This window comes from Clupea harengus, chromosome 8, assembly GCF_900700415.2.
Source record: "Clupea harengus chromosome 8, Ch_v2.0.2, whole genome shotgun sequence".
Lineage (NCBI taxonomy): Eukaryota > Metazoa > Chordata > Actinopteri > Clupeiformes > Clupeidae > Clupea > Clupea harengus.
This window is the reverse complement of record NC_045159.1, coordinates 15,039,195-15,065,063: the sequence shown is the minus strand read 5'-3', so window position 1 is coordinate 15,065,063 and position 25,869 is coordinate 15,039,195. Positions and strand designations below refer to the sequence as shown.

The 25,869-nt window shown below is 44.9% G+C and overlaps 1 protein-coding gene across 2 annotated transcripts; it reads left to right on the top strand.

Annotated features, from left to right (window-relative positions):
- Window positions 1–588: 588 nt before the first annotated feature.
- On the top strand, window positions 589–25,783 carry ssh2b (slingshot protein phosphatase 2b). 2 transcript variants are annotated; one of them, XM_012823011.3, is made up of 15 exons: window positions 589–789; window positions 7,303–7,346; window positions 15,545–15,651; window positions 16,005–16,069; window positions 16,355–16,476; window positions 16,666–16,731; window positions 16,959–17,024; window positions 17,207–17,401; window positions 18,691–18,784; window positions 18,963–19,091; window positions 19,515–19,561; window positions 19,873–20,019; window positions 20,211–20,411; window positions 21,816–22,704; window positions 23,163–25,783. In XM_012823011.3, exons 1-15 carry the CDS (start codon window positions 727–729, stop codon window positions 24,531–24,533), a joined length of 3,606 nt encoding a protein of 1,201 aa, XP_012678465.1. In that variant the 5' UTR covers window positions 589–726; the 3' UTR covers window positions 24,534–25,783. The 2 variants fall into 2 exon arrangements, with proteins under 2 accessions (XP_012678465.1, XP_012678464.1); XM_012823010.3 differs by lacking the exons at window positions 589–789; window positions 7,303–7,346 and adding an exon at window positions 11,567–11,981.
- Window positions 25,784–25,869: the final 86 nt, after the last annotated feature.

Sequence of the window (25,869 nt, the reverse complement as noted above, 5' to 3'; positions counted from 1 at the left end):
GTGGATAGCTGGAGGATAGCTGTGCCAAATGTATACGATATAACTTCGTACAAATTGGATGAATGGCAGTCTACAGAAAACAACACTGAAAAAATAATGCCAAGAAATCATTATTGCGGCTGATGGTATTCCCCTGTTAAACTGAACACTATACCATCAGAAATCGGTTCCCCAGCAATTTTGTCCCGCAGCAGTTCGCAAATATTCGAAATGGTAGTGTGTAATGCACAATGGCAATATATATTTACCATACACAATATAGGCAAAGGAAGAGCAGCTGGATTCGCAGTTTCCATTTTAACGTTATGACCAGTTGTTTCAAGCCCTCATCACGTAACTGGGGCATGGCCAAATCTATTGAATCTAAGCATTTAGAATATTTTTAATCATGGTGCCTAAGTTTGAATAAATTCTGCTGTATAATATTTATGTCACATTCACACCAGCTGAACCGTTTAGCTATATGACACTGAAAGAATTTACACATATGATATACATTTTGAGTGAACAGCGAAATAGACTCCAGCACACACAAGGTTAATGATAGCGTGGGGCTTGACAGCTGGTGGATCGTGCGCATGCGCATTACGCACCAACAAGGGAAACGAACGATAGTGGAGCACAGGCGAACTAACCAGGGTGCAGTTGATTTCACTTTACACAATTAGCGATATGTACGTCTCGCCGCTGCCGCTTTCTCGCAGGTGCCCCTTCCCCGGAGCCTGAATGGCGTTGGTTACTGTCCAACGTTCCCCCACTCCGAGCGCAACATCCAGTCCCTGCGTGTCGGTGAGTTATGCTCGTTTCAACCGGGAGCCTTTCTTCCACAGACGGTAGTTTTTGGGTTGATTTCCGCTGTTTTTCCGACTGTCCATTTGTCCCCAGCCATTGCACTTGCGCATGCGTTAGATATAGAATTGTAATTACAATGTATCCGATGTAGTCGTCTTCCAAACAATGCCAAGAGAAACGCGCTTCTTTCACATTTGATACATTTTTACAGCATTTATCACAACTCGTCTGAGTGGGTCCATCACATTTCACGGAACCTAGTGATTATAATGTTCATGCATAGCTCGCAGATCTCTATTTACTTGAAAAGAAGATGTCTTTTCTATGGAGATGTAAATTAGGTTGCTGCTTGCTTTCCTACCGGAAAAGGACCCTCGTGTATGGGGAACTAATTAGACATTTTAGTAGGCATAATCAGTTCGAAAATGAGCAAGAAATGCACCATTCTGAGTCTAAAGTGTATATGTATAACTGTTTGTAGGTCCCCAAAATACATTCAACCTTGTCAATCACAATGAGGAGTCTGTCTAAATGATTCACATAAAGGGCTTCACGCAAGCGGCTGAACCCGTCAGCAAACCAGGAAGCGGCACTTTGTTTTACGCGTTGCCTGCCAACGACAAGGCGATTCTGTACCCTACACAACTTGCATGTTGAGTTGGATATCAGAAAGCGAAAATACGACTTCATCAAAACATATATAGCAAAGCGAAGACAACAAGCTCTTGAGTGAAGAAGTGCATTTGTTTCGGGGGTCAGTCGAGAGGCTATGCGAGAGTCATGATGGTTCACATAGACCTTGTTTCCATTTTGATCAGGCATACTGGATGTGACCGAATCCCTTTCCACACTGATCATTTTGTTCATGTTTCACTGTAAAGGCTTCAAGCTCGCAGTGGACTTGCCTATTCACAGTTGCTGTGTTTTATGCGTGCCCATTTTTTGACATGTATGTGTATGCATACAACTCTGCACTGTAGCCTGTTCCTTTGCCTGGATTGAATAGCTATTTATTATAATCTTTATAACCAGCAGTATCTAGCACTCAAAGTGTGAGGTGCGAAGACTAACTGCCATGAGAGCAGGTAGACCCACATTCCCAAGAGTAGCCTACTACTGGCTGGTGCTGCCTAAATCAGCTAAGCTACTTCAAACGGAATATCAAGGAGCTCTGAGGTGTAATCCTTCACATTGGTGTTCTATTCTGGTGTTCAATATCAGTCTGTGTATCCCGTTCGGAAGCAGCCCAAAACCCTGACACATCGTACTGACTCGAGGTGCCTCTTTAAGAAGGCTACAGTGTTATGCAAAAACAGTAGCTGTTTTTGGGGCCAGACATCAAAGTAAGGCTGTTAAGGTTGCCATGCTTGGTATGATCACTGAGGAACATTTTCTCCTTTGTTGGTACAGTAAATGCAAACACACACACAAACACAGCTTGGCTGACCTGTGATGAAAAACAGCAAGGCTATCATGGAGTGGGTGTCCATCTCTGGACCCTGCTGTCATGTGATGACACTAACTAGCCCCATGTGAGCTGTCTCATGAAATGTCTGTAGTGTTTTTCTCTCTTGTTGTTACTGTTTTTTTTATTTTTTTTTATTTTTAATGTTTTCATTATTGTTAGCTCTCCGCCTTGCTTGATGTTGTGGTCCTTGAGGTCTTCCATGACCTGACCAGCATTACTTGCCTTCTGCCACACGCCATTGGAATTGCAGTAGGGGTGGAGTGGCACTTTGAGCACGTTCATCATCAGCATAGTCTCCTCTTTGCAGATAAGCTTTATGTTGTGTAACATATCACTCTTAGAAACCTGACACTGAACAAACATAGACGGCTGAAGTCGATACAGTTAGAACGTTATGCTAATTCTATAAGGAAGTAAAAGGAGTACTTAATGAGCTAAAACACATTGTCTGCTTACACAACAGTGCTCCTCTCAGAAGGTGATATACTGTACCAGACCCAAAATGCATTGACACACCACGGAGAGCTCGTACAGACAAAGCACACACGATGACCGTAGACCGATACACCAACATAAGTGGGGCTAAATATGGCTTCAAACATCAAATACACACAGGCGAAACAATAACAGCAACTGATGCCAATATAGGACACAAAAGTGAAGGCATAATCACATTAATTCAGAATGACACCACCACCAAGTCCCATGCCCAAATCATTATGGGGGGCGACTATTTACGGCCTTGTCATCCACATCAGCACACAGAAGCACTGCAGTTAGCCCTGCATGCTACAGTACATCATTTGAAAGAGTATTTAGTCTCTGAATGTGTATTTATATTGTGTTTACTGGTAGTAAGTGAAACTGAATCGACGTTTATAATGTTCCATGATGTGTTGATGCATGATTTGCAGTTTCATCATGCTGACCGCAAGCGGTGTGTCAGAAAATCTAGCACACTGAAATCACAAGAATATACTGTACAGATTTATTGTCCTGTCAGAGATAAACACAAGGGCTCCCAAGAGCACTGTCTGATCCTCCCACAGAAACCCAACCCTGGAGATGAGTTTGCATGCGGACCCAAACAATTCCTGTGTGTTTGCATTATGAAAATCTCCCACGGAGGCAATCTGTGTCACAGTTTCGGCGTTGGTCTCATCCCTTTTCACTTCCTGCCCGTGATTAGTCATGACTCATAACCGGTAACGTGCTGTTCGCAATCACTATTCTCACATCCTTTGATGATGTGATTACAGTGTTACGTGTCACTCTGTAGTTTTGTTGATATGTTGTTTCAGTCATCAGAACTCAGAAGGAAACTGTAAGCCTCAACATGGGGCCGGTCTGTCCCTGTTTGTGTCTGTCTGTCCCAAATATGTTTCAGCGTATATATCGTATATATTCACCCGACAGGAGGTCTTGACCCTTCTAAGCTATATGCTAGATGTAGAAGTGTGATTACTAGGGCTGTCAATAGATTAAAAAAAATTAACTAATTAATCGCACATTTTGAAATTAATTAATCGCGATTAAAAGTTTTTTTTCTTCTTAAGACTAAATCTTATAAATTAACGAGTAATCACTTCATACAGCGTGTATTTTAGACACTGTTGTTTAATTGTATTTTTTTTTAAACACAATGGTGCCCCTCGACGGTAAATCGTAAGAATTTCCCCTGAAGCAATTCGAATCACCTCAATCAGCCCACTGTCCTCAACTATGTTGATGGGCCGACAGTCACCGGCAACCCAAATGGCAACCTTTTCACGGACTGGTCTAGTTATTTTCCTAGAGAAGTCATGGAGTGTGGGTTGGCGATCATCTAACCTGGGACTGCTTTCTGTCAGGTGCTTTGCATTAAGGTGATAACTTCAAGACGAGCTGCTTCTGTGATAGCTAAATTCAGCTTGACAAATGCTACATACAACTTTAGTTTTGTCGATTGTTCTGTCATTTTGGCTCTTAAACAGAGACTTTCCGCCCAACAATCCCTCAGCTCTCTCCATCTTCAACTACCGCAGTGGTTCTCAAACTTTTTCTGTCATTCCCCACTTTGAACAAGGGGGGCTATTCAAGCCCCACCTGTCCCTCATCGCTCCCATAAAATGGTAGGCCTGGCCTGATGTAATTCCCAATCCTCTCCCCACCTCTTCTCCGCCTCGCTTCCTGTCATAACTTCATGTCCTATCCAAATAAAGGCATTTTAAAAAAAAATATATATATATATATTATTATTATTATTTTTTTTTTTTAAAGTTGCGTTAATTGCGTTAAAATATTTTATCGTGTTAATCGCGGCCGCATTAATCGCATAGATTAACGCGTTAACGCTGACAGCCCTAGTGATTACATATCCATTCGGTCCATAGACATACCTATCTTACCCATAGATGTTCTCAAGTTTAGCACCTGCTATGCCTGTAAACCTGAGTGAACATGCTCAAAAGTGGCATGCAAGAATTTAGCGATGGCTGACAGCTATACTGGATGTTTGGATGATGACGACTTCAGGTGTACAGAGGGAGTGCAATGTGTATCTGTAGGCATCAATACATTGACAATTTGAAGAGGACTCCATTGCACTCTTCTCCCAAAGATTGTGAAACGATTTTTTTAATATGGGTAGTACAGTATATGGTTGTGTGATGAATCTGTACTGGAATAAGTCATTTGTGGACAGGATTAAGGCCTATTTGCACATACATGTCTTCCATTGAAGGGTGAGGAAAGAGGTGACAGGTTATTTGTATGGAGAAATCCTCTTGAATGGCTCATGTTGACGTACAAAGTAAAGTCGCACACCATACGCAGTAGTTCCAGATCAACCGATTTGTGAGTGTGAGTTGAGACCTGGACTTTTTGGGTGTCAAACAGCTTGATCCACTACAGGGCTGGTTTGACAGATTCACCCTTTGGACAAGGGCCAACTCACTCTATTGTCACATTGAGCAAGAAATATACTCTTTGTTAATTGTTTAACACAGTTGTAATGGTTGAAGCCACAGTTTGGATCTTGAGATTTTTGCCATTTTAAAGTTTTACTCGGGATACCTATTCAATTCAACATGTGATGTTTCACTCACAGGTAGACCTGTAGGCGGTATGGTATATTGTCACAGGATTCCCCACACAAAGTCCCCTTACACAAAAGGGTTAGTCCCACCTCTCAATTTTCAAGCTTCTTCTTCCTCTATGATGTGGTAAGCCTGTAACACTGCACTGACTGGTGGTTGAAACGCTTTTGTCGGAAAATCACAGCACAGAATTCAAGTAAACGGAACAAAAATCATACTCCTGTATTATCGTTCTGTCAACAAGACCCTGAAGCAGGAGTGCCTGCAAAAAGCCCCTACTGTGAAAGCTGTGGCTCCTCTCATGCCATGTCAGAATCAGTCGCGGAGTAAAGCAAGAGATGGAGTATTGATTCCTTCATTACTGTAAGAGCATGCCTATCCTGGCAGCTAGAGCTCCAGTCAGTGTGCCTATTCTCTGGAGATCCCTAATAGCTCTTTGTAACCATCACCACCCCTTACTGCATTCTGCATGTAGCCAGTGCCTCAGATGCCAAAGGATCAATCTTGGTTGGGTGGACAAAATTCATGATTATATCATACTGGGCAGGTTTTGTGAACCCAAGTGCATCCAATTTTCTGAACAAACCTAAGGCAAACAAACAGAACTCTGATTGCAATAAACTGTTGCACACATAGAACCTTTCACTGTAAAACCGTGCGGTCTGAAATTCATAACTACATGTGCAAGCCTTGTTGTGTTTATTGTGGGAAGATTTCTCCTCTTGACCGCACCTAGAAAACGGACTGAGGTCATTTTCCCAGAGTGTGTGTAAATTGAATCCAGGCAACAACAGCAAATCCCTGCGGTCCCTCGCTCAGGCGCTCCCCTCCTTGTATCATTTTCTGTTTAACTCTATTTTTGTAGAGAGATTAGGTTGGTTCCGCAGCTGAAGATGCCCATTCAGCTGACTAAATGCAACTCTGTGTGTTGTTTGTGTACTTGTTTTTGTTTCGGAGCTCATGCACGCACCAAACAGTATGGTTTGGTTACTCTCACATGAACGGCTTTTGAAATTGTTAGGGAGTTGCTTTTCTATTAATTCAAACGTGTGTGTGTGAGAGTGCAAATAAGGTGTTGTAAAAAGTGTATGTATGTATGTATGTATGTGTGTGTGTGTGTGTGTGTGTGTGATGGTATGCAGTAGTGTGGACTAAGAGGTGCAGTGTGCCTGTAATTTCCTGACTGCAGTGTCTGCCTTTTATTCCGATCCAGACAGTGTTGACTGAAAACACACAGACTTACACAAACATAAATGGGTCAGGGGTCAACACCAGCAAGAGTGGCAGGGAGAAACACAGTTCTTTCATTAAGCAGACCGGAGCGTTTCTTATCTCAGATTGTTGAACCTGTCGCCGGTAGTGACATGTGAATGTCGGTCTGAAATGTTACCAGGGCTGCCTCGGTTAGCATGGCTGCGTTTGACACGCGTAGGAACTAATTTTGTCCTCTGTAATTATTTCTCAATGAGCACTGAAGTGCGTCAGCTGTGGTGCTGGGCTGTCAGGATGGTGACGGTCTGTCACCATGATGGAATTTTGTCATTAGTTGGTCACTGTGTGTTTGTATTTGTCTGTGTCTGTCTGTCTGTCTGTCTGTCTGTGTGTGTGTGTGTGTGTGTGTGTGTGTGTGTGTGTGTGTGTGTGTGTGTGTTGGTAGGCCAGGCTCTTTTGGAGCAAAACAAATGTGCATGCGTGTGCCTGCAATTGTGCAAAGTCATACATGTCCCGTGGCTTTATGTAAATGTAATTGTATGCAAACCTCTTCTGGCTCCAGCCTCCTCTTGCTCAGAAACTCCTGTCAGTCATGTCTGCAGCTCATTAAGTCTTGAAGCATTATGTTTGTAACAGACGATCCCAGTTCATTTGAACAAACATGTGTGTGTGTAGCAAGCATCTGTGCAAGTGTGTTTCTCAGGTCTGATAACATCTTTTTTTTTAATTGATTTATTGTTTTGTCTCCTTTAGGAGTCAGGTAGCGGGGAGGAAGACCGCCGTTCTCAGCCCAGAAGGTAAGAGCACCTCCCTCAGACCTCACACATACACCCCCTTCAAATCTCATCCCTGTGAAAAACTCGACAAAACCTCATTCTCCTGGTGCCAGTTTGAAAGGTCATCATTTAGCTGTGGAGCTACGGTGGTACGCACATTGTCCTGTGACATCACAGGTGACCTCCCCCCGTGCATTGCGGTCAAATCCTGCAAGCTTGTGGTCGCAATTAAAAGCAGGTTAAACCTGTCTTGGCCTCTCACATGCTCCTATAAACAGCAATTTTAGTACTTCCTGCTGTTGTGTTGTGTGTGTGTGTGTGTGTGTTTCCCTTCTTGCCCTTTGTTGATATTTAAAACTAACACTGCTGTGTTTCATTGTCTACCACAGGTTTTCCACTTTATCTGCCATATTCTAGTATAAATGCAACAACAGCAGATTTTACATGTCTCATCTATCCCGTAAAACATTTAAACTGAAATTTTACAGCTGTCATCATTCCTTTTTAGTTGCATTGTACAATTGGACAAGTAACTAAATAACTTTTATCATGCCTCACAGAGGCAGCTGTTTCAGAAAAGATTTCCGCCTTGGTAGTTTGTGTGTGACGGAGAACAAGATTAACTTTTCCACTAGAGGGCGGTTGATGTTTGTGCAGTTGAGGTCATGTTGGTCTCTCCTCACAGAGTACTGAGAGCTGAGTTTGTCAGGGTGCTCAGATACACAGCACAGTTGTCTGCAGTTGTTCATCCGTAGGTGAAAGCATTTACTGACTTAAGGAGAAATAATCATTCCAGCCATATTTGTTGTGTTTTTTGTGTGTGTAAAGGCTAAGACAGGTAGAGCCTTTTGTCCAACATTGACAGAACCACTGGTTAGATTTCCCTCACGCTTGACTTCATGCTTGTTTCTGAAGTCTGTGTCTGTTTTGAGACTATGTTACGGGTGAAATAATTTGAACGCTGCACATAATGTGACATTTACACTCCATCAGACGCTTTTCAATTTTGTAAGGGGCTGATGTAGTTAGGCTGGTTTCAGAAGCTTGAAAATGCTGTCAGCGTCATTTCATTAACTTGTTGTCAGCTTGGTGCAAGCCCACACATGCTGTTCCTCCATGTATTTTAACAGCACATGCCGACTGTTTCAGTTTCTCGTAGATTTCCGCATTCAGATGAAATCGAATTAAAGTTGGAGATGGAAGCATTGTGATAGCCATCAGAAAAATACATTGTAAAATTTCACCACTGTATGTCGGGATTCATTAATTAAGTGTGGGGGGCATCCTTATCTTCCAATTATTTTGACATGCTCACCACACATCGAAGGATGGTGGCCAAGGCTCATGGCTAAGGTGGCTAAGTCTGGCTCACGCATTGCTCACAGCAGCTTTAAACAGCGACGTGTGGAGATATTAGAGTCATGTGTACATGAATGCAAATGACATACTTGCTCAGAACCGGTCAGCTTGTTGAGATTGGAAGAACTTGCATGCTTCTGTGGGTGTGCCTTCTATTCCTCCCTTCCTCTCACAGCGCAACACTGAACATCTTTTCCTCATCATCTTACTTCACTTTGGTCTGATTGCATGTGCATATCAGTAAATACTGTTCACTACCTTTAAATACAGACGGCAGGATTTAATGTGTCTTCAACACACCCGCTTAAAGCACATATAATAGTTGAATGGCTTGAAAGCTGTAATTTGTTTTCCCTGCATAGATGGAAAAAGACACGAGTGCAGCCAGGGTGAGTCTGCAACAGACAGGTGTGGGGATCAGTTTCAGGGGGAGGGCCGTTGGGTATTTGGGGGTTCCTGGAAGTTCCTGAAGAGCTTGTCATTTTCTAGTGATGCCCCACAGACTCACGTCACTCACTGCGCGCACTTTTTTTGCAGCTAGTGTTCGTATCACCATGTAATGAAAATGTAGGTTGATCCAATGGTATAGTGTGTGTGATCAAGCTTGGTGTGTCACAGAGGAACTTCATGTTTGGCTAGTGTTTGCTAACCTCTGATCAACACATTGGCCATCTTCTAACACCATAGTGCTCGTCTCCGCTGCAGGGTCTGAAACCAATAGCTGGTTGAACTTGTATAGATCGTAGTGCTGCCAAAATGAAGCTTCAAACAGCCCTGAAGTTAATTGTTGATGCGTGCTGTTGAACTAGGAAAAGATTTGCATATCTGTGTGCATATAATACACTGTGTATGCTCCATGAAAAACTAGTCTTCAGTCATACCATAACAGTAAGTGACACTTCAGACAGCATAGATGTTAAGATTGCTCTTAAACCTTGAAATATGTGTATGAGGGATGTGACGACCCCGCCTCTTTTGGTTGCTGGGCTGGCTGTTTGTCTGTCTGTGTGTTTGTCTTGCAGATGCCCAGCAGGTGTGTTCAGCTCATCAGTGATTGGGAACACCTGGGACCGGTACTATAAGAGCAAATCCCATTGGTTCCAAAGGAGATTCTGACAGAGCTTCAGAGAGAGATTTGGATAGAGAGAGACAAGGGAAACTTTGCTCCCTATGCTCTGCTCTCGCCATGCTCATTCTTTGCGTACTTAGTACGATACACCACTCCACTTACTGACCTAGCATGCATGCATCCAGGCCGACACCACTGATTAACTGACTGTCACACCTCATTGTAGCTTGGACTGTTAGTGTCCTGGCTAATTGTAAATAAACCCTTAGTGTTTTGGATTTTAAACTCTGTGAACGTCTATTATTTGTCATGTCTGTGAGCCGGACATGACAGAGATAATAGTGAACTGGACATTATGGTTTATGCTCAGTGTCCTTATTATGACTTTGAAAGGAGAATTCTGTTCTGTAACATCAAAACACGAAACGTCTTTTTCTGTTTCATTTAGTGGCCCCTCTTCCCTTTTGCCAGAAAATGGCACAGAAAAAAACACTGAAAGTGTCAATGTCATGTACATTACTTTCTGTTAAAAAGGGAATTTCATATCTTGAAAGTAACCCCTCTCCCCAACTCTATTGGTAAGCAAACTAATGTATTGGCCCCACTGTATATCGTTCACCTGCTTACACTGTGACTGATATTGATCACCCGTCAGTATGTTGAGAGGTCACTCCCCTGACCTTCAGTAAGTGTGTGTCTAGTTTCATGTCTGTAGAGTGGAAGTAAATAAAGCAAAGTGATTTTATCCTCAGTGGGTAATGCCAGAATGACCCCAGTGATCAAGGGGTGAGTGTCACACTGCAGCTGAGCATGCCAAATTGAGGGTATGAGACCTCTGTGTTCATCTGTAGTGTTTCTTTGTAGTCCCTCTAGTGACCTTGGCTGACACAGAGCGCGTGACATTGTCATTCCTCTTTGTTTTGAGGGGAGGACTATTAGCTGTTTACAAAGGCCTAGTGTTTCAAAGGCCCTGGTTTGAATTTCAGTGCGTCCATCGGCTACAGGGGAAGGTGAACCAAGGGGGAAAGGGGAAGTGGTCTCCGCTGGGAAAAGACCCAGTGTTGTCCGCATGACGTCTGTCCTCTCCTGAGCCAGGGATTTTGCAAGCAAAGTGAAATTCCAGACCCCTGGCTCTTCCACTGCTGTCCTGGAGGAGACAATGGTGGGCAGGAAGGTTTGAATTGAGACTCTCTGTGTCCTCTGCCTCTCCCATTGTCCAGCTCTCAGATATAACTTTTTTTGTATCCCAGCCAAAGACAATGTGTATTAACCACATCGGTACTGACACACGCGCACACACACACACACACACACACACACACTGTCCTCTGTCCGCTATTTATAACATTAAAGAATGGCCATACTCCAGTGAAACAGAATTCTCAAGGGCATGTTTGTGGATGGTCAAAAATGTTTTGACTAATGATTCAGTTGACTTGGACATAGAAGACCTGTCTGAAGTGGTGATAGATTGCTGTGAGTGTGGTCACACTTATGTTAAAATTTTCCCGAAGTCATCAGCAGTTTATTGTGTGATGAGGAATACAAGCATTTAATTCCTCTTTATTAACCATTTCACTATTTTGGAGGCGAGCCTAATGAGTTCTGCTTAAGCCTGGAGGCTACCTGCTCATGTAGAGCCGGGTCACCTCACTCTATATATGAAAAACATAATCGATAATACTCACGTTGTAATGGTTTTGTTCGGAAATCCCTGTTGTATGGACCATAGGCTTCCACTGGTCGAATGTGTCCGTTAGAGAGTGCGTACGGGCGGAGCCCGACCAGAACACATGGGTTTAGACTCCTCCTACAGTAGCTGCCGAGACCCACCAACTGTACCGCATGTTCCTGAAACTGAAAGCTATCGCTAACAAACATTATAGAAGCTGTTGGCCAGAATTATGTAGTTTGTCATTGAACATGATGTGCAGTTTGTTAGAAGGAGTTAGTATAAACAGATGACACTGGCCAGTATGCGTAAAGTAATTGCGTGTGTTGGACCTGTTGTAGGTCATGTTTATCTCAGGGTATTGTGACGGCCCTACTTGAAATGAACTCGGAGACTCAGCGATTTGTTGGCTTCTATCCGACGCATCGATGACTCAAGGCGGTATAGCCGCAGAAGCATGCTCTTCCGTTGGATGTTTGTGTGCCTGCTACGGAGGCAAACGCATGCCGTACTTTAAGAAGAATGCCGTTGTTTCTCAGACCCAGCTTTATCAATTGTAAGTTTTCTATTCTGTAAACAATGCCACATCATTTCTTTCTTGAATTGTGTTTGTGGTATGGACTGTCGCTACCTTTGTTAACGTCGACATGTTGTAAGATTAATTGACAGCTTTAAATCTTTTGCACTTTCATTGTAGAACTTTAGTTTGCAACTATAATTGCTTCCTTGCAGAAATGTTCAGGTGAGATGTCCGTGTTTTACTTAGGAATGGTGATGACAATTTCTTCTCAATGTTGTAAACCACCTTGAGCAAGGGTGTAACTCCTAAATCAATCAGATTATGCAAAACTGATTTGAACTGATGGTAGTTTTTAGATATGCATTTAGGACTCTCTCTCTGTTGAAACGATGCTGTGCTCTTACATAATGTAATTTTTTGCATTTGCAAATATAGTTTCATTTTGTTTCAGTTTCAGGGTCTAGACATACAGCCTGGCACTCCCCCCCCCCCCCCCCCACTTCCACTTTTGTCTGACACTTTGTCTGACCACCGTTATGCAACAGGCACATCTGTGTACTTGATGTACTTAACATTTTACCCCTTCAAAAAGTCTGTCTGTTTGACATGTTATGCGTGAATGGAACTGAAGTGGTCATGTATAGCTTTTCAGCATTGCATTGTCTCTGAAATATTGCTTGGAATCTTTGTTATTTGAAATTCTGAAAGTGAGCTGCTTTCCACCCCACTCTGGAAGACACAAGTCCTGTTGAACCGAAGGGCAGATCGTGAACATACAAAACATGATCTGCACTATAGTATGGGACTGGTCTGCGCATGTATCCAGAGTCCAGAGTTTAAATCCTGAGCACTTTGGGGGTTTACTCCCAATCTCTATGGTGACACACACACACAGAAATACAAACACTGGTTTCCCAGACTGTTTGCATTGTCCCTTTCATCAAGGAAGTACTAGGCAAGTGTAAATGAGCTGGGCTAGTTTACTCACGTGGTGCAAATAAAACCCATGTGAAGAGGGCAGAATGTAGAGAGTGTGTGTGTGTCTGTGTGTGTGTGTGTGCTTCTGAAAATGGTGTTTAACTATAGAAAATGAGAGCATGATAGTGTGTGTGTGTGTGTGTCTGTTTTTCTGTGTGTGCTTCTAAAAATGGTGTTTAACTATAGAAAATGATAGTGTGTGTGTGTGTGGGGGGGGGGGGGGGAAGGATGCAGGGCTCTGGTGTTTCTGTAACATATGGTGTTAGCCAGCAGTGGAGCAGATTAATCCCAAAATAATCCAGAGTGGGGGGAACATCTTTTGTGTGACAGATGAGGCCTTTCCCATGGCATAGTAGGTCAGTTTTGGTCTTCATGGCGGCCGTCGCAGGAATTTAAAGCAAGCTTTGTTTGTCACTGTAGCGAAGGGAGAGCGTGTCATAAATCCAAAGTTTTCACCCTCCGAGGTGGCTGATTTTGACACACTCCACCTCCCAGGTTGCATTCCCTTGTCAGTCCTAGCTGGGATAGCCAGGTCCCACTACAGCATGGACCTATATTTATCCCATTCTCCACTTTAGAGTGACAAATATGGGCCGAGGCAAACAGGGGGGTCATGTGTCTGTGGTAGAGGGTCAGTAGCAGAAGAGAGGGGAAAGGTGCGTCAGTGGTAATTCTTCCCCTCACAGGATCTCTATGCTGTGTCACTGCATTCATGGGACCACTGCTTGATAAGAATTAGAGGTTACCATCACATGAAGGCAATACACTATGTGATGAATTTGAACGGACTTTCAATTTGTATGTATACTGCACATGTAGACAAGTACATACGGAATGAACTGAAGACAGCTTTAATAAAAAAATAAATAAAAAAAAGTTTGGACCGTATAAAATATATCAGTAGGTCAGGATATTGAGCAGGAACATCTGTTTCATAAGCAAAGTCCATGTGTCTGAGTGCACATGTGACATGACCGTTTATAGAGGACCTCAGCTAAACTCTGAGGAAATTAGTCGTCCGAGATTGCATGTGGGCAAGTGGCTCTTTTGGGGATTGAAAGTAACACATGCCAAGTAGGTCACTTTCAGGATGCAGGACAGAGGATGCATGGAGATAAGTCTGTAGAAGAAGGAATGTCCTGGAATCTACATGGAATGTTCCATAGCACAGAGTTTCTGAGAGAAAGAGAACCAGAGTGGATGAAGAAGCTGTGGGAATCTGACACAAGGGAATGCGGAATCTGTAATATCTATGCTTTGGATTCCCCCATCACACATCGTGGCAGTTATAAAAAAACATGGCCATGTTATTGCATACACATCATCACCTTAATATATTGCTGTGGATCTGCAAATGTTCACCCTTTCAAGAAAAATCTAAAAAAGTTTATAGTCATTGATATTTTACACATGGATAGCTACTTTAAAGGGCTTTGGATGTGACATAAAATAAAGATTTGCATGGGATTCTTCTGTTAAGCTACATGTCTGACCTCTGCAGCATAGTTTAGTAATGGAGTGAGTTTAAAGCTGATCATGGTTTTAAGGTCCCAGCTGAATGTTTTATGCTGGAAAAGCTGCCCTAGTGTATTTCATCTGAAGAATGAGATTAGCAGTATAAAGAGTGTATGGACATGTTGGAATATTCTAAATATTGAGCATTGACAGATACATATAGTCTATGGTCAGACTATGTTTGTTAATTCACTTACAAATGCAATGGCTCATATAAATGTGAAATTATTGAAATGGTTTATTTAGCAGCAACACATTTTTCTACCCAGGACCGTGGGATGACATTTTGTTAACACTGGGCTATGTATTGATGTCAGGACAAGTCGAGGAAACCCCAGTTATGATTATTATTCAAACATTGTGGCTCTGTCAAGTTTGGACTTCTGAAATCCACACAAATGTACACACATGCTCACATTCCCACATTCTCACACACTTTAGACACGCATGAGCAGCCACTTGTGAGTACACACACACACCCGCACCCATCCACACACACACCCATACACACACACACACACACACACACACACACACACACACACACACACACACTCTCACACACACACTCACACACATGGCCAGCTGTTAAGAGTGAGCGGGAAACTGGGGGAGACCGAGGAACAGCACGTTCTGTTTTTGTCCTGCCCCAAGTGCTCTGCCTCTGAGGCAATGCTATCGAGAGAGAGAGACTCCCCCCCCCCCCCCCCCCCCGGCCTTTCTTCCCCCCAGATTTTATAGGCCCACATGCTCCATTTATTGCCCTTTTTCATCCATCAGGCACTTTGACTTGATTTGTCACAACTTGCAGCCCTGTTCTTGGCACGCTGGGTGAGACTCTGTCAGTGTCAGTGCCGGGTGCGTACGCTTTGTCTACGGGTTCAAATGGAGAACACAGTGTGAATGTCAACAAAGTTTGTGCTCCGAGCTCTTCAGAACTTTTGCCATGTCAAGTATGCTAGCCTTTCTCACAACGAACGAAATTCTCCTCTCTATTATTCTAATACGGCAATCCACTGTTTAATACTTCCCAGCATCACATCGCCCGTTACGGAGCTCGCATGTCATGTGTTCTGTCTGTTCTGTTATGTGTTCCTTCGCCACAGTATCAGCGAGAGCTTCCTGACAGTGAAAGGTGCTGCCCTCTTTCTCCCAAGAGGCAATGGCTCCCCTTCGTCCTCCCGTTTGCCTGCCCAGCGGAACAAACATGCAGGTACGAGTGCACAGTGGCGAGCGGTGGTCATAGAAAGAACCTGCCTTCATTGTTGGATGTAAAGAGAAAGACGGCCCAGGTTCATGGTGCTTGGTATTTGGAAATGCCTCTGACTATGACTGCTAATCACAAGGTGGAGTGGTGGTAGGCACCATTTTGTTGCCCGGGTGAGACGTTGTTGACATTTAAACCCCCCACACACACACACACACACACACACACACACACACACACACACACACACACACATTTACACACACACTCAGTTAATGTCTGTGTGGAGCTCCTGATGCATATCAGAGTGAAGTACTGAAGTTAGGAGTTGAGGAAAATGTGTTGTTTGCTCATTACAGGTGACCTCCAGCAACACCTCCAGAATATGTTTACCCTGCTGCGCCCTGAGGACAACATTAAACTGGTACGCTGTTCCTCTTTTCACATCCGCACCAGGCAAGATGTAGACAGAAAAAGCAGTCATTTTTTCATCACACCCAGACTGTGGTTATGAAAGTGAAAACATGTACCAAACTGTACCGCTTAAAATGTGTAGCTATGGATTTGACAGAGTTCATGTGACATTCCATCAGTGCCAGGTCAGTGCCATGTGTGCAGATATCCAAATGTCCAAATATCAGTGAGTCTCCTGCTGAAGATCCCCCCCCTCCCATCTCTTCTCATTCTCTGTGTCTCCTGTGCCAATCAGGCGGTGCGGCTGGAGAGTTTCCACCCCCAGTGTACACGTTACATGGTGGTGGTGTCCACCAACGGCAGACAGGACACAGAGGAGAGCGTAGTTCTGGGCATGGACTTCAGCCCTGCTGATGGGTGTGTGTTTGTTTCTTTGTCTCATGTGTTTGCGGTCACTCTCATGTTAAGTCCAGTGTCTACTAAATGACTGATGGGAAAGACTGAATGTTGTCTTGGGAGGTAGCCAGTTGTATTCAGTTGGACTGTATTTTAAAATGCGTGTGTGTGTGTGTGTGTGTCTGTGTGTCTCTGTGTGTGTTTTTCCAGTTCCTGTTCGATTGGCATGGTTCTCCCACTTTGGAGCGACACACTGATCCATTTGGATGGAGATGGGTAAGCTAGTCATCTCATTTTGTCACTGTTTGCCAACCTTTATATACGTGCCTTAAATATTCTATAAAAGTTCTGTAGTGTTGATGAGGTGATTCTGGTGACACTGTGTTGTATAACAGTCTGGATACCTAATCAACTGGCAGAGACTCAACTGTGGTTCTGTCTGTCTGAGTAACTACTGGTGTACCCATTTTTGCTTTGCTTTTTTTTTTTTTTTACTTTCGCAGGGGCTTCAGTGTGTCTACAGACAACAAAATCCACGTGTTCAAGCCCGTGTCTGTCCAGGCCATGTGGTGAGACCCCTCAACTTCCCCCATCTCATAATTCACTTAACTTCTATCTCCTTATTCCCGTCTTTTTTTTTTTTTTTTTTACATTCTCATAGTTTTTTCTACCACATTCTTTCCTTTCATTTTCATGTACCTCTCTCTCTAGATTCTTCATCTCTCTGGTTTCTCCTCTCTCCCCTCCTCAGGTCAGCTCTGCAGTCCCTCCACAAGGCCTGTGAGGCTGCCCGGGGTCATAACTACTTTCCGGGCAGCCTCTTCCTGACGTGGGTCAGCTACTACCAGAGCCGCGTCGCGTCGGACCAGACACGCGTCAACGAGTGGAACGCCATGCAGGACGTGCAGTCCACCCGGCCGGACTCCCCTCTGCTCTTCTCTGACGTGTGAGTGCTGAGTCTAAACAGTTATAGATTCGTGGGTTCCTTGTTTTTTCAACCTGTATGGTTCCAATAAATAAATAAGTAAATAAATATGCAATACATGAAGTATGTTTAACTTGTTAATTAATTAAACTGTGAGGTAGTTTAGTGGTAATGGGTAGGAAACTATGAATCCATGAAAACTTTTTAACCTTTTGTTTTGGTTAACAGTTGCAGTGAAGATAAGTAAATCTTAATATAAATAAGTAGATAAATAAACTAACGATGACTACTACAGTGAATAAGATGCTGGATTGGAGCAGCTGACATCCATACTTCTGCTAAATGCTCTCCATAAACATGAAGTCAAGATGCCTTGGGTGTTTGAGAGAACGTTGTGAGACTTGCAGTACAAGTCATGACTTGTGACCTGACTTCCCATTCTGATACAAGTGTATTTGGTAACTGTTGATGCTAATCAACAGACAACTATGTTTTGGGCCCTCGATCTTGCACACAACGAGTTGAGGAATATATCGTGTGTGTGTGTGTGTGTGTGTGTGTGTGTGTGTGTGTGTGTGTGTGTGTGTGTGTGTGTGTGTGTGTGTGTGTGTGTGTGTGTGTGTGTGTGTGTGTGTGTGTGTGTGTGTGTGTGTGTGTGTGTGTGTGTGTGTCTCTCAGACAATGCAGTGTGCATTGACATGCCAGGACGTGGTATATGATGCAGTATACATACATTATGTAGTACAAATGTAATGACTGATATGTAAATGGAGTGATATGGATACATTCAGCCTTGATTCAGTTTGATTCAATTAAAATTGTACTTTCCACCAAAGAGTTGGCATGACACCACTGACACGATGGGTGTAGTTTATGAGGGTCGTATTGGTGCTGGCTTTATTTGTCATTCAGTTCAGACAAGTTTTGTGATTTTGAATGTAGACCTAGATTTAGGTTTGCATATTTAAAAATGCATGTAAATGTGTAACCGCACACAGAAAAGGACGAGGCTTATTTCCTAACAGGGTGCGCAACAAAGCACACAAGTACAGTCTACAGTGTGTATGTTTTGTGTGGTCGTGGGTGATATCAAGTTTCAACATGGAAACCTTGAGTAAATTAGGGCCTCTCTCTCTACTGTTCCCCCTCGTCACAAAATGACAAACAAGATGTGAAAATGTCAGCCCGGTAGTTAATTCACAGCAAATGGCGAAGTGCAGCCTTGTACGCTTGGTCGTTTATTTCAGCGTGATGTCAGCTTTTACTCTGTACTGATGTTGTTGTGTTCCTCAATTTTTCTCTATGTGTAGACCGACGGAACGTGAGAGGACAGAGCGGCTCATTAAGACTCGCTTACGGGAGATCATGATGCAGAAAGACCTGGAGAACGTCACATCTAAAGAGGTGTGTGTGTGTGTGTGTGTGTGTGTGTGTGTGTGTGTGTGTGTGACCGAGCAGCCCTGCTCACTCTGTTCATGACTGCACTATTATGCCATACACATCCTTAGATACACTGATCGCATGCAGACACACACACACACACACACACTTGCGCTAATCCCTTCCTTCCCTGGCCCCTCAGATCCGCACGGAGCTGGAGATGCACATGACTTGTAACCTGCGGGAGTTTAAGGAGTACATCGACAACGAGATGATCGTCATCCTGGGTCAGATGGACAGCCCCACTGAGATCTTTGACCACGTGTTCCTGGTCAGTACCTGGGGCCTCCCCTCACAGCCCCACTCATCCCATCTTTCACACATGATGTTTTCATTGTCACGTTTTTGTTGTTCTCAGCATCGTCTTCTTTCTTTCACCTCTCAGCACTGTTTTTCATCCCCCTCTCCTGGACAGTCATAGATTATACGTACATCTCACAACGCGCTGTCTTCTCCAGTTAAATGCTCGTTTGGCTAATCCAAGCTTTTTTGCCTTGACTTTATCAGCTAACAGCATTTCCAGAGCAGGGGAATGATTTGAAACACACACAGTGCTTTGGGTCCACAGCAGCATGAGAGAGACAAACTGAGGCACAGATGCCTTTTTAAACAATAACATCTGGACGGGGTAGAAAAATGAATGCGACATGTGAAGCATATGTGAAGGAGAACTGATTGATCTCTCGGTCCCCAGGGTTCTGAGTGGAACGCCTCCAATCTAGAGGAACTGCAGAACAGCGGGTAAGAACAGTTCATATCTCTGATCATGTGTATATCAACGTCCTCGACCTCTATTCATAGGTAATACAGATAGAGATCTTAAGAGTTTGAAGCAGCATCAGACAGACCAGGCCCACTAGGGATAAAACAGTATCTATAAATGTGGCTGTCTACAGTGTTTATAGTGTGTGTGTGTGTGTGTGTGTGTTTCTGTATACATGCAAGTTTGGATGCATTAAAACCGCCCGGCCAATAAAAACAACACTAGCCTTGCAGGACCATTGCACTATTCAATGCAGCGTTCATGTTGTGTCTATTCTTCTCCACTCTAGTGTGCAGTACATCCTCAATGTGACCAGAGAGATCGACAACTTCTTCCCGGGCCTGTTTGAGTACCACAACATCCGTGTGTACGACGAGGAGGCCACGGACCTGTTGGCCTACTGGAATGACACCTACAAATTCATAGCAAGGGCAAAGTATGTGTATCTTTTCGTCTCCCACCCACTTTTTTTCTCTCCCTCTCCACCTCTCTTTTTCTGTATATCTCTCCATCTCTGATCGCATCAGTATGTCAGTAGAGTTCTGTTTCCGTTGCCTAGTGGCAGTTAACACACCGTCTGTTTGCCTCGAGTTGGCATCTCACCCTCCCCTCCCGCCCCTCTCTCAGGAAAGCCGGTGCCAAGTGCCTGGTGCACTGTAAGATGGGCGTGAGCCGGTCGGCAGCGACAGTCATCGCCTACGCCATGAAGGAGTACGGCTGGGACCTGGAGCGTGCCTTCCACTATGTGAAGGAGCGGCGCACCATCACCAAGCCCAACCCCTCCTTCATGAGGCAGCTGGAGGAGTATCAGGGCATCCTGCTGGCCAGGTATGGAACAGCTCCACACACATCTGTGACACACACCTCTGTCAAGGCAGGGAAGATGGCCATCAACATTAGAATCATGATCTCCATGGTGGTCATGATGATGATGATGATGATGATGATGGTGGTGGTGTTGGTCATTTAGAACCTTTATTGCCTTTATTGTTTTTTTATGGGGAATATGAAAAAAGCTGTAACATATCCCTATCCATATTTGAGAGAGAGAGAGAGAGAGAGAGAGAGAGAGAGAGAGAGAGAGAGAGAGAGAGAGAGAGAGAGAGAGAGAGAGAGAGAGAGAGAGAGAGAGAGAGAGAGAGAGAGAGAGAGAGAGAGAGAGAGAGAGAGAGAGAGAGAGAGAGAGAGAGAGAGAGAGAGAGAGAGAGAGAGAGAGAGAGAGAGAGAGAGAGAGAGAGAGAGAGAGAGAGAGAGAGAGAGAGAGACTCCTTTGACAGCCACTAATTTAGCAGGAAATCAGGCTATCCATTGTCACAACACAAAACGTAATGAAGGCTTAGAGTTGCCATTTGGCCTGTCCTTCTGTTTCTCTCAGGAGGCCGTAATAATTATCTTCACTGTCAACACCACCACCTTCAGTGTTTTACCGAATATAATTATATTATGTAAACTTGTCCTTTATTAGACATCCTACTTCTCTTGTTCAGTTAGAGATTTTAAACACACAGATTTCAAACTACTGTCCTGTCTCATGAGTGAATGAAACCTAGTCGACTGGGTATTCACCTGTGTTGTTTTAGGGAGATTGCAATCAGAAATGTCAAAGTAATGGTTTAGTCTGTCTGTGTGGGTGTCTTGGTAGCTGTTCCACAGCATTCCATTCTCACTTCAACCTCCTGTGTGTGCGTGTGCTTGTGCGTGCGTGCGTGTGTGTGTGTGTGTGTGTGGTGGGGGGGGGGGGGGGTGCACACGTGGCACGGATCTGTGTCCGGTCTGTCCAAGTCTTTTGAAATATTGAGCAACAATGCCCTTGATCTAAATGACTATAATGCACAGGTTTTAATGACCCGTCATTGTCTGGGCTGCAGCTTTGACTCACAGTCCTCCTGTGTAGCATTCAGTGGTTAGCAACTCACAGGAATGTTTGCTATGTTCAACTGTATCTGTTTCGTGAAGTACATAGTTTTACTTTTGCATACATATGCATACATAGTAGCTGTCCTTGTGAGAGGCATATATTTCCATGATATGGGAGACGAAACAAAAGAAAGACGAAACGATAAATCCTTGACTTTTGTCTCTTACTCTCTCTTTCTATCCATGTCCTCTGTACTTTAAGGTAGTTAAGCATTCATAGAGATCAATTTCATACGTCTTGATATCTTTGGCCCCTGACATTTCTTCTCTCTCTCTTCCTTCCTCTCCTTCTCTCTCTGTCTTTCTCTCCTTCAGTAAGCAGAGGCACAATAAGCTCTGGCGCTCCCACTCTGATGGCAACCTCTCTGATAACCATGAGCCACTGGTGAAGCCAGCCCCTGGGCCCTACACGCTGGGCCGTTCCAACCCGCGCAACCAGAGCTGCACCCAGCCCTCGCCCTCCCTCCAGGAGTTCCTCCAGAGCCTCTCCCCAGCCTCCACCAGCACCGTGGCAGCCCAGGACCCGCTGGAGGCTCCCGTCTCCAACGGCTTCTGTGACCCACAGGAAGGGGGCATGCCTATCTCCAAGCTTCCTCAGCCGCGGGCGGCCACCGTGGTGCCTGAGGGGAGGCCCGACACAGCTGCGGTGAATGTGGCAGAGACGGTGCCAGTCGGCCGCCCTCACCCACCACCAGCTCTCCATCACCTTCCCCCCTCGCCCCTCGCCCCAGAACTTGCTTCTGGACTTTCTGAGGCGTCCTCCACTGTGCCTGATGGAAACAGCAATCCTCCCGCACACTTATCAGTGACCAAGGCCGCAAAGACCTTTGAATCAAGCACACAAGCCTCTAGATGTGTCGGGGAAGGCCCCAAGGGTGGGCTGTCTGCACAGGTGCCTGAGAGCAAAAGCAGCCAGAAGTGTAACCCCACATTCTTCATTGATGGGGAGGAAAACGAGGGGAGCGATGATGACCACCTCAGTGCCACGTTGGAGCAGATCACACTCGACGCTAAGCCAACTCTCAGCACAGACCATATTGATTTCTTCAGTGCCCGAGAGAAGTTCCTCGGCTTGTCCCTGGAGGGTCCAGCCTGCTGCCCTTCGGAGCAGATCCAGCAGCACTCACCCCAGGAGAGGGGCCCAGGGCTGGCAGCTGAGCCACTTGTCCAAGAGGACCCTGGGAACGGGGACCAACAGGCTGAGGTAATTATGAATGAACATTGGTCTTAAAATTCCCTTTGTGTTTTGTACAGTGTCAGTGTTTGTTACAGTGTGGATAGATTCTCTCTTAACAGGAAATCGAGCTGCTTATGAGCCACTCACTGCAAATATCCACACTGCACATTTTAATGTTATTTGTACCTTAAGGTTCTGTGTAGGTGCAGACAAAGATCTTTGGAACTATGGAACAAACAATCCTTTTCCACTGTACTGTACTGCCCCCTTGAGTTGAAACAGCATATAAATGTCCTGGTACAGAAAAGTGAACACACAATGCACTCCACACAATTTCCTTCTGTTATTCTTCCATCTGTTTTATACAAAACGTTTTTATTTTCCTATTCATACACTGTATTATTTTATATGAAGCACAAGACTCAAAAACTTTAAAAAAAAGTTTCTCTCTTTCCCCTCTCTCCCTAATTAATTCTCTGCTATAGGAGGTTGGTGTGTCTGTGCACCACATTATCACAGAACTGGAGTCCATAACGCACACTGTAACCCCAGCCCTTAGCACTGCTTGCCAATCAAACACATGCTGCTCCAATGACAATGAAGAGGCGGGTCTTAAGAAGGCGGAGGAGGAGACGGCATCAGGAGAGGACCCTCTCCAGCCCGCTGCCCCTTCTGGTGCTGGTGATCGGCCCGAGGGGACCGTCCGCCGGGCTACCAGGGAGCTGGAGCAGAGACTCCGGCAGGAGCTGGACGTCCCCTCGGCCCCAGTGCTTGCCTCTGCCCCCCACAGTCCCCCTAGACGGTCTCCAGTCCACCTCGTCCCTAAGGACAGAGCGGAGGACAAGCCCCCCAGCCAGGACTCTGACTCAGTCACGCCGCAGGGGCACCCTGCCCAGACACAAGAAGGTACGGAGAAACAGGACGGGAGGGTGGTTGAGGTGAAGGAAGAGAAAGACGGAGGGAAAAAAGCGGGGGTTCCACAAGATCCTCAAGACTCAAGCACATCGTCTTCATCAGAAGCACACATTCATGCAGAAAAAACACCCACCAGCACCAGCACCACTCCAAACACTGAGTGCTCCTCTTCAAAGCCCGCCTCCGTCTCAGTCATTCACCTGGAAGGTGTCACCGAGCAGGAATCCAGCACTGACAAGGACGGCCTCTTCGGCCCGCGCACCCAGGCAGACCTGCGGGAGGCGTGGGAGATGCTCAAGGAGCTGGGGGCCTTCCTCTGGCAGGTGCGGAGTGTCCTGGAGTCCAGCATCGGCCAGTCGTGGCTCCCGGGCAGGAGGGCCAAGATCCGGGACCCCAGGGAGCGAGCCAAGGAGGTGGAGGCGCGCATCCGACAGGCTGGGCTCACCCCGCCCTCACTGATGAAGCGCTCCGCCTCTCTGGCCAAGCTGGGCTCCCTGGAGCTGACCGCCAACGACCTCAGTGAATGGGATCTGGATCCCGCTGCCCTGTCGCCCACCTACTGGACGCTCGGCACACTGCTCACAGACGACGCCTCCAAGAAGAGGGCTTGCCCTCAGCACCATCCCTCATCCACCTCTCCCCCTCCTTCCCTCTCCTCATGTCCCTCCTCCTCCTCCCCCTCTATCCATCCCCAGACAAGCACAGAGGACACCCTGAGGAAGGAGGAGACGCGTTGCCATGACGACGCCACAGTGCCATCGTCTGCCACTGCCCCGCGGCTGTCCGCTCATGGGCAGAGCGGTAAGGCGCAGGACTCTGGGCATACGCCCCAGCCGGTTCCAGCCTTGATTTCTGTTGCCTCGCGGCAACAGTATGGAAGGACACACCCCCTGCGCAGGCTTAAGAAAAGAACGGTCAGCTTTTTGTATCACACTGTGTGACCTTTTGCTGTTTGTGTGTGTGAGTGTTTCTGTGTCGGTGATATGTGGGTTTATTCAGGGCCGTATCTGAGGTATGTAACTATGACTGTAATGTTATTAATTTTATGTGTGTGTGTGGTTGTGGAGAGAAAAAGAGAGAGCGAGAGAGAGAGAGAAAGAGTGTACAGGTATGTGAAAATTTAGTTTGTTAGGGATTGTGTATAAAAGGCCTGGGCCAACTCATAATGGAATAACTGCACATAAGAACTAAGATATATATATGTGCAATATGTTATATCATACAAAATACAACTTCAATTTCAACAACTGATCCCTTTTGCCTGATGCTTTAAAGGAGAATAAAATGGAAATGACAGTTGCATTATGAAACAGCTGTACTACCATCGGACAACTCTACTCTTGCGCACATGCACACGCACACGCAATCTCACACACACACACACACACACACACACACTAGTCTAGTGTTCCATGCTAAGGGATTTTTTTTGTTTGAAAGCTTGCACTTAAAGGCAAAGTGCTCTTGTCTCATGATGCAATTGTCATTGAATTCTATTGAGTAAACATACATTTAATACATCAAATTGTTAAGTTAGAGAATAAGACATGACAATGTCCTAAATGTCATAAACATGTGTGGAAGTGTGCACAAAGCAAAGGATTTATTTGATTAAATGCTTTATGCCCAGTTATTACATTATGAGATGCTTTTAAGACTTGGAGACAGATATAAGTTTGCATATAGAGGCATGTGTTTATGGTGTTAGTGTCTCCTGTCCTGTGTAAAATTGAATTGTATTACTGTTGGTAAAAGATACATGTTTTCTTTTTAGTGTTTTTAACTGTGACAATTTTTAAACCAAATTATATTTATTTTGACAAATAAATTTGTGTGTGCGTGATCTGTATACTTTTATGGTGGCTGAAATAGCAATTTTTTTGAAGCAATTGCAAATTTTACATAGTTCGTATTGAGTTAATTCAAACTGACCCAGCATCAAAATAACAGTTGTTGCCTGTTCCTGATCATGTCTGTTGTCTGCGACCAAGCAACTGACTGGTAGCACAATGCATTCTTGCTCAGAAATGGATCCTGGCGCTACCCTGGTGGCAAGGATTTCATGACAACCAGATAGTTTTGTTTAAATAGCTATCCGGATCTTCGTGTCAGGCACTGAAGACATTATGAAGTCCCAAATGATTCCCGGCGCGTTTTCTCACTGTGACCATCTGACTTGGAAGAATATGCCCTGCTCCGACATGGACCTTTCGAAAATAGACAGGACCGCCTTGACCCCCCCCCCCCCAGCTTATATACACAGCCCTCCCTCTCCCC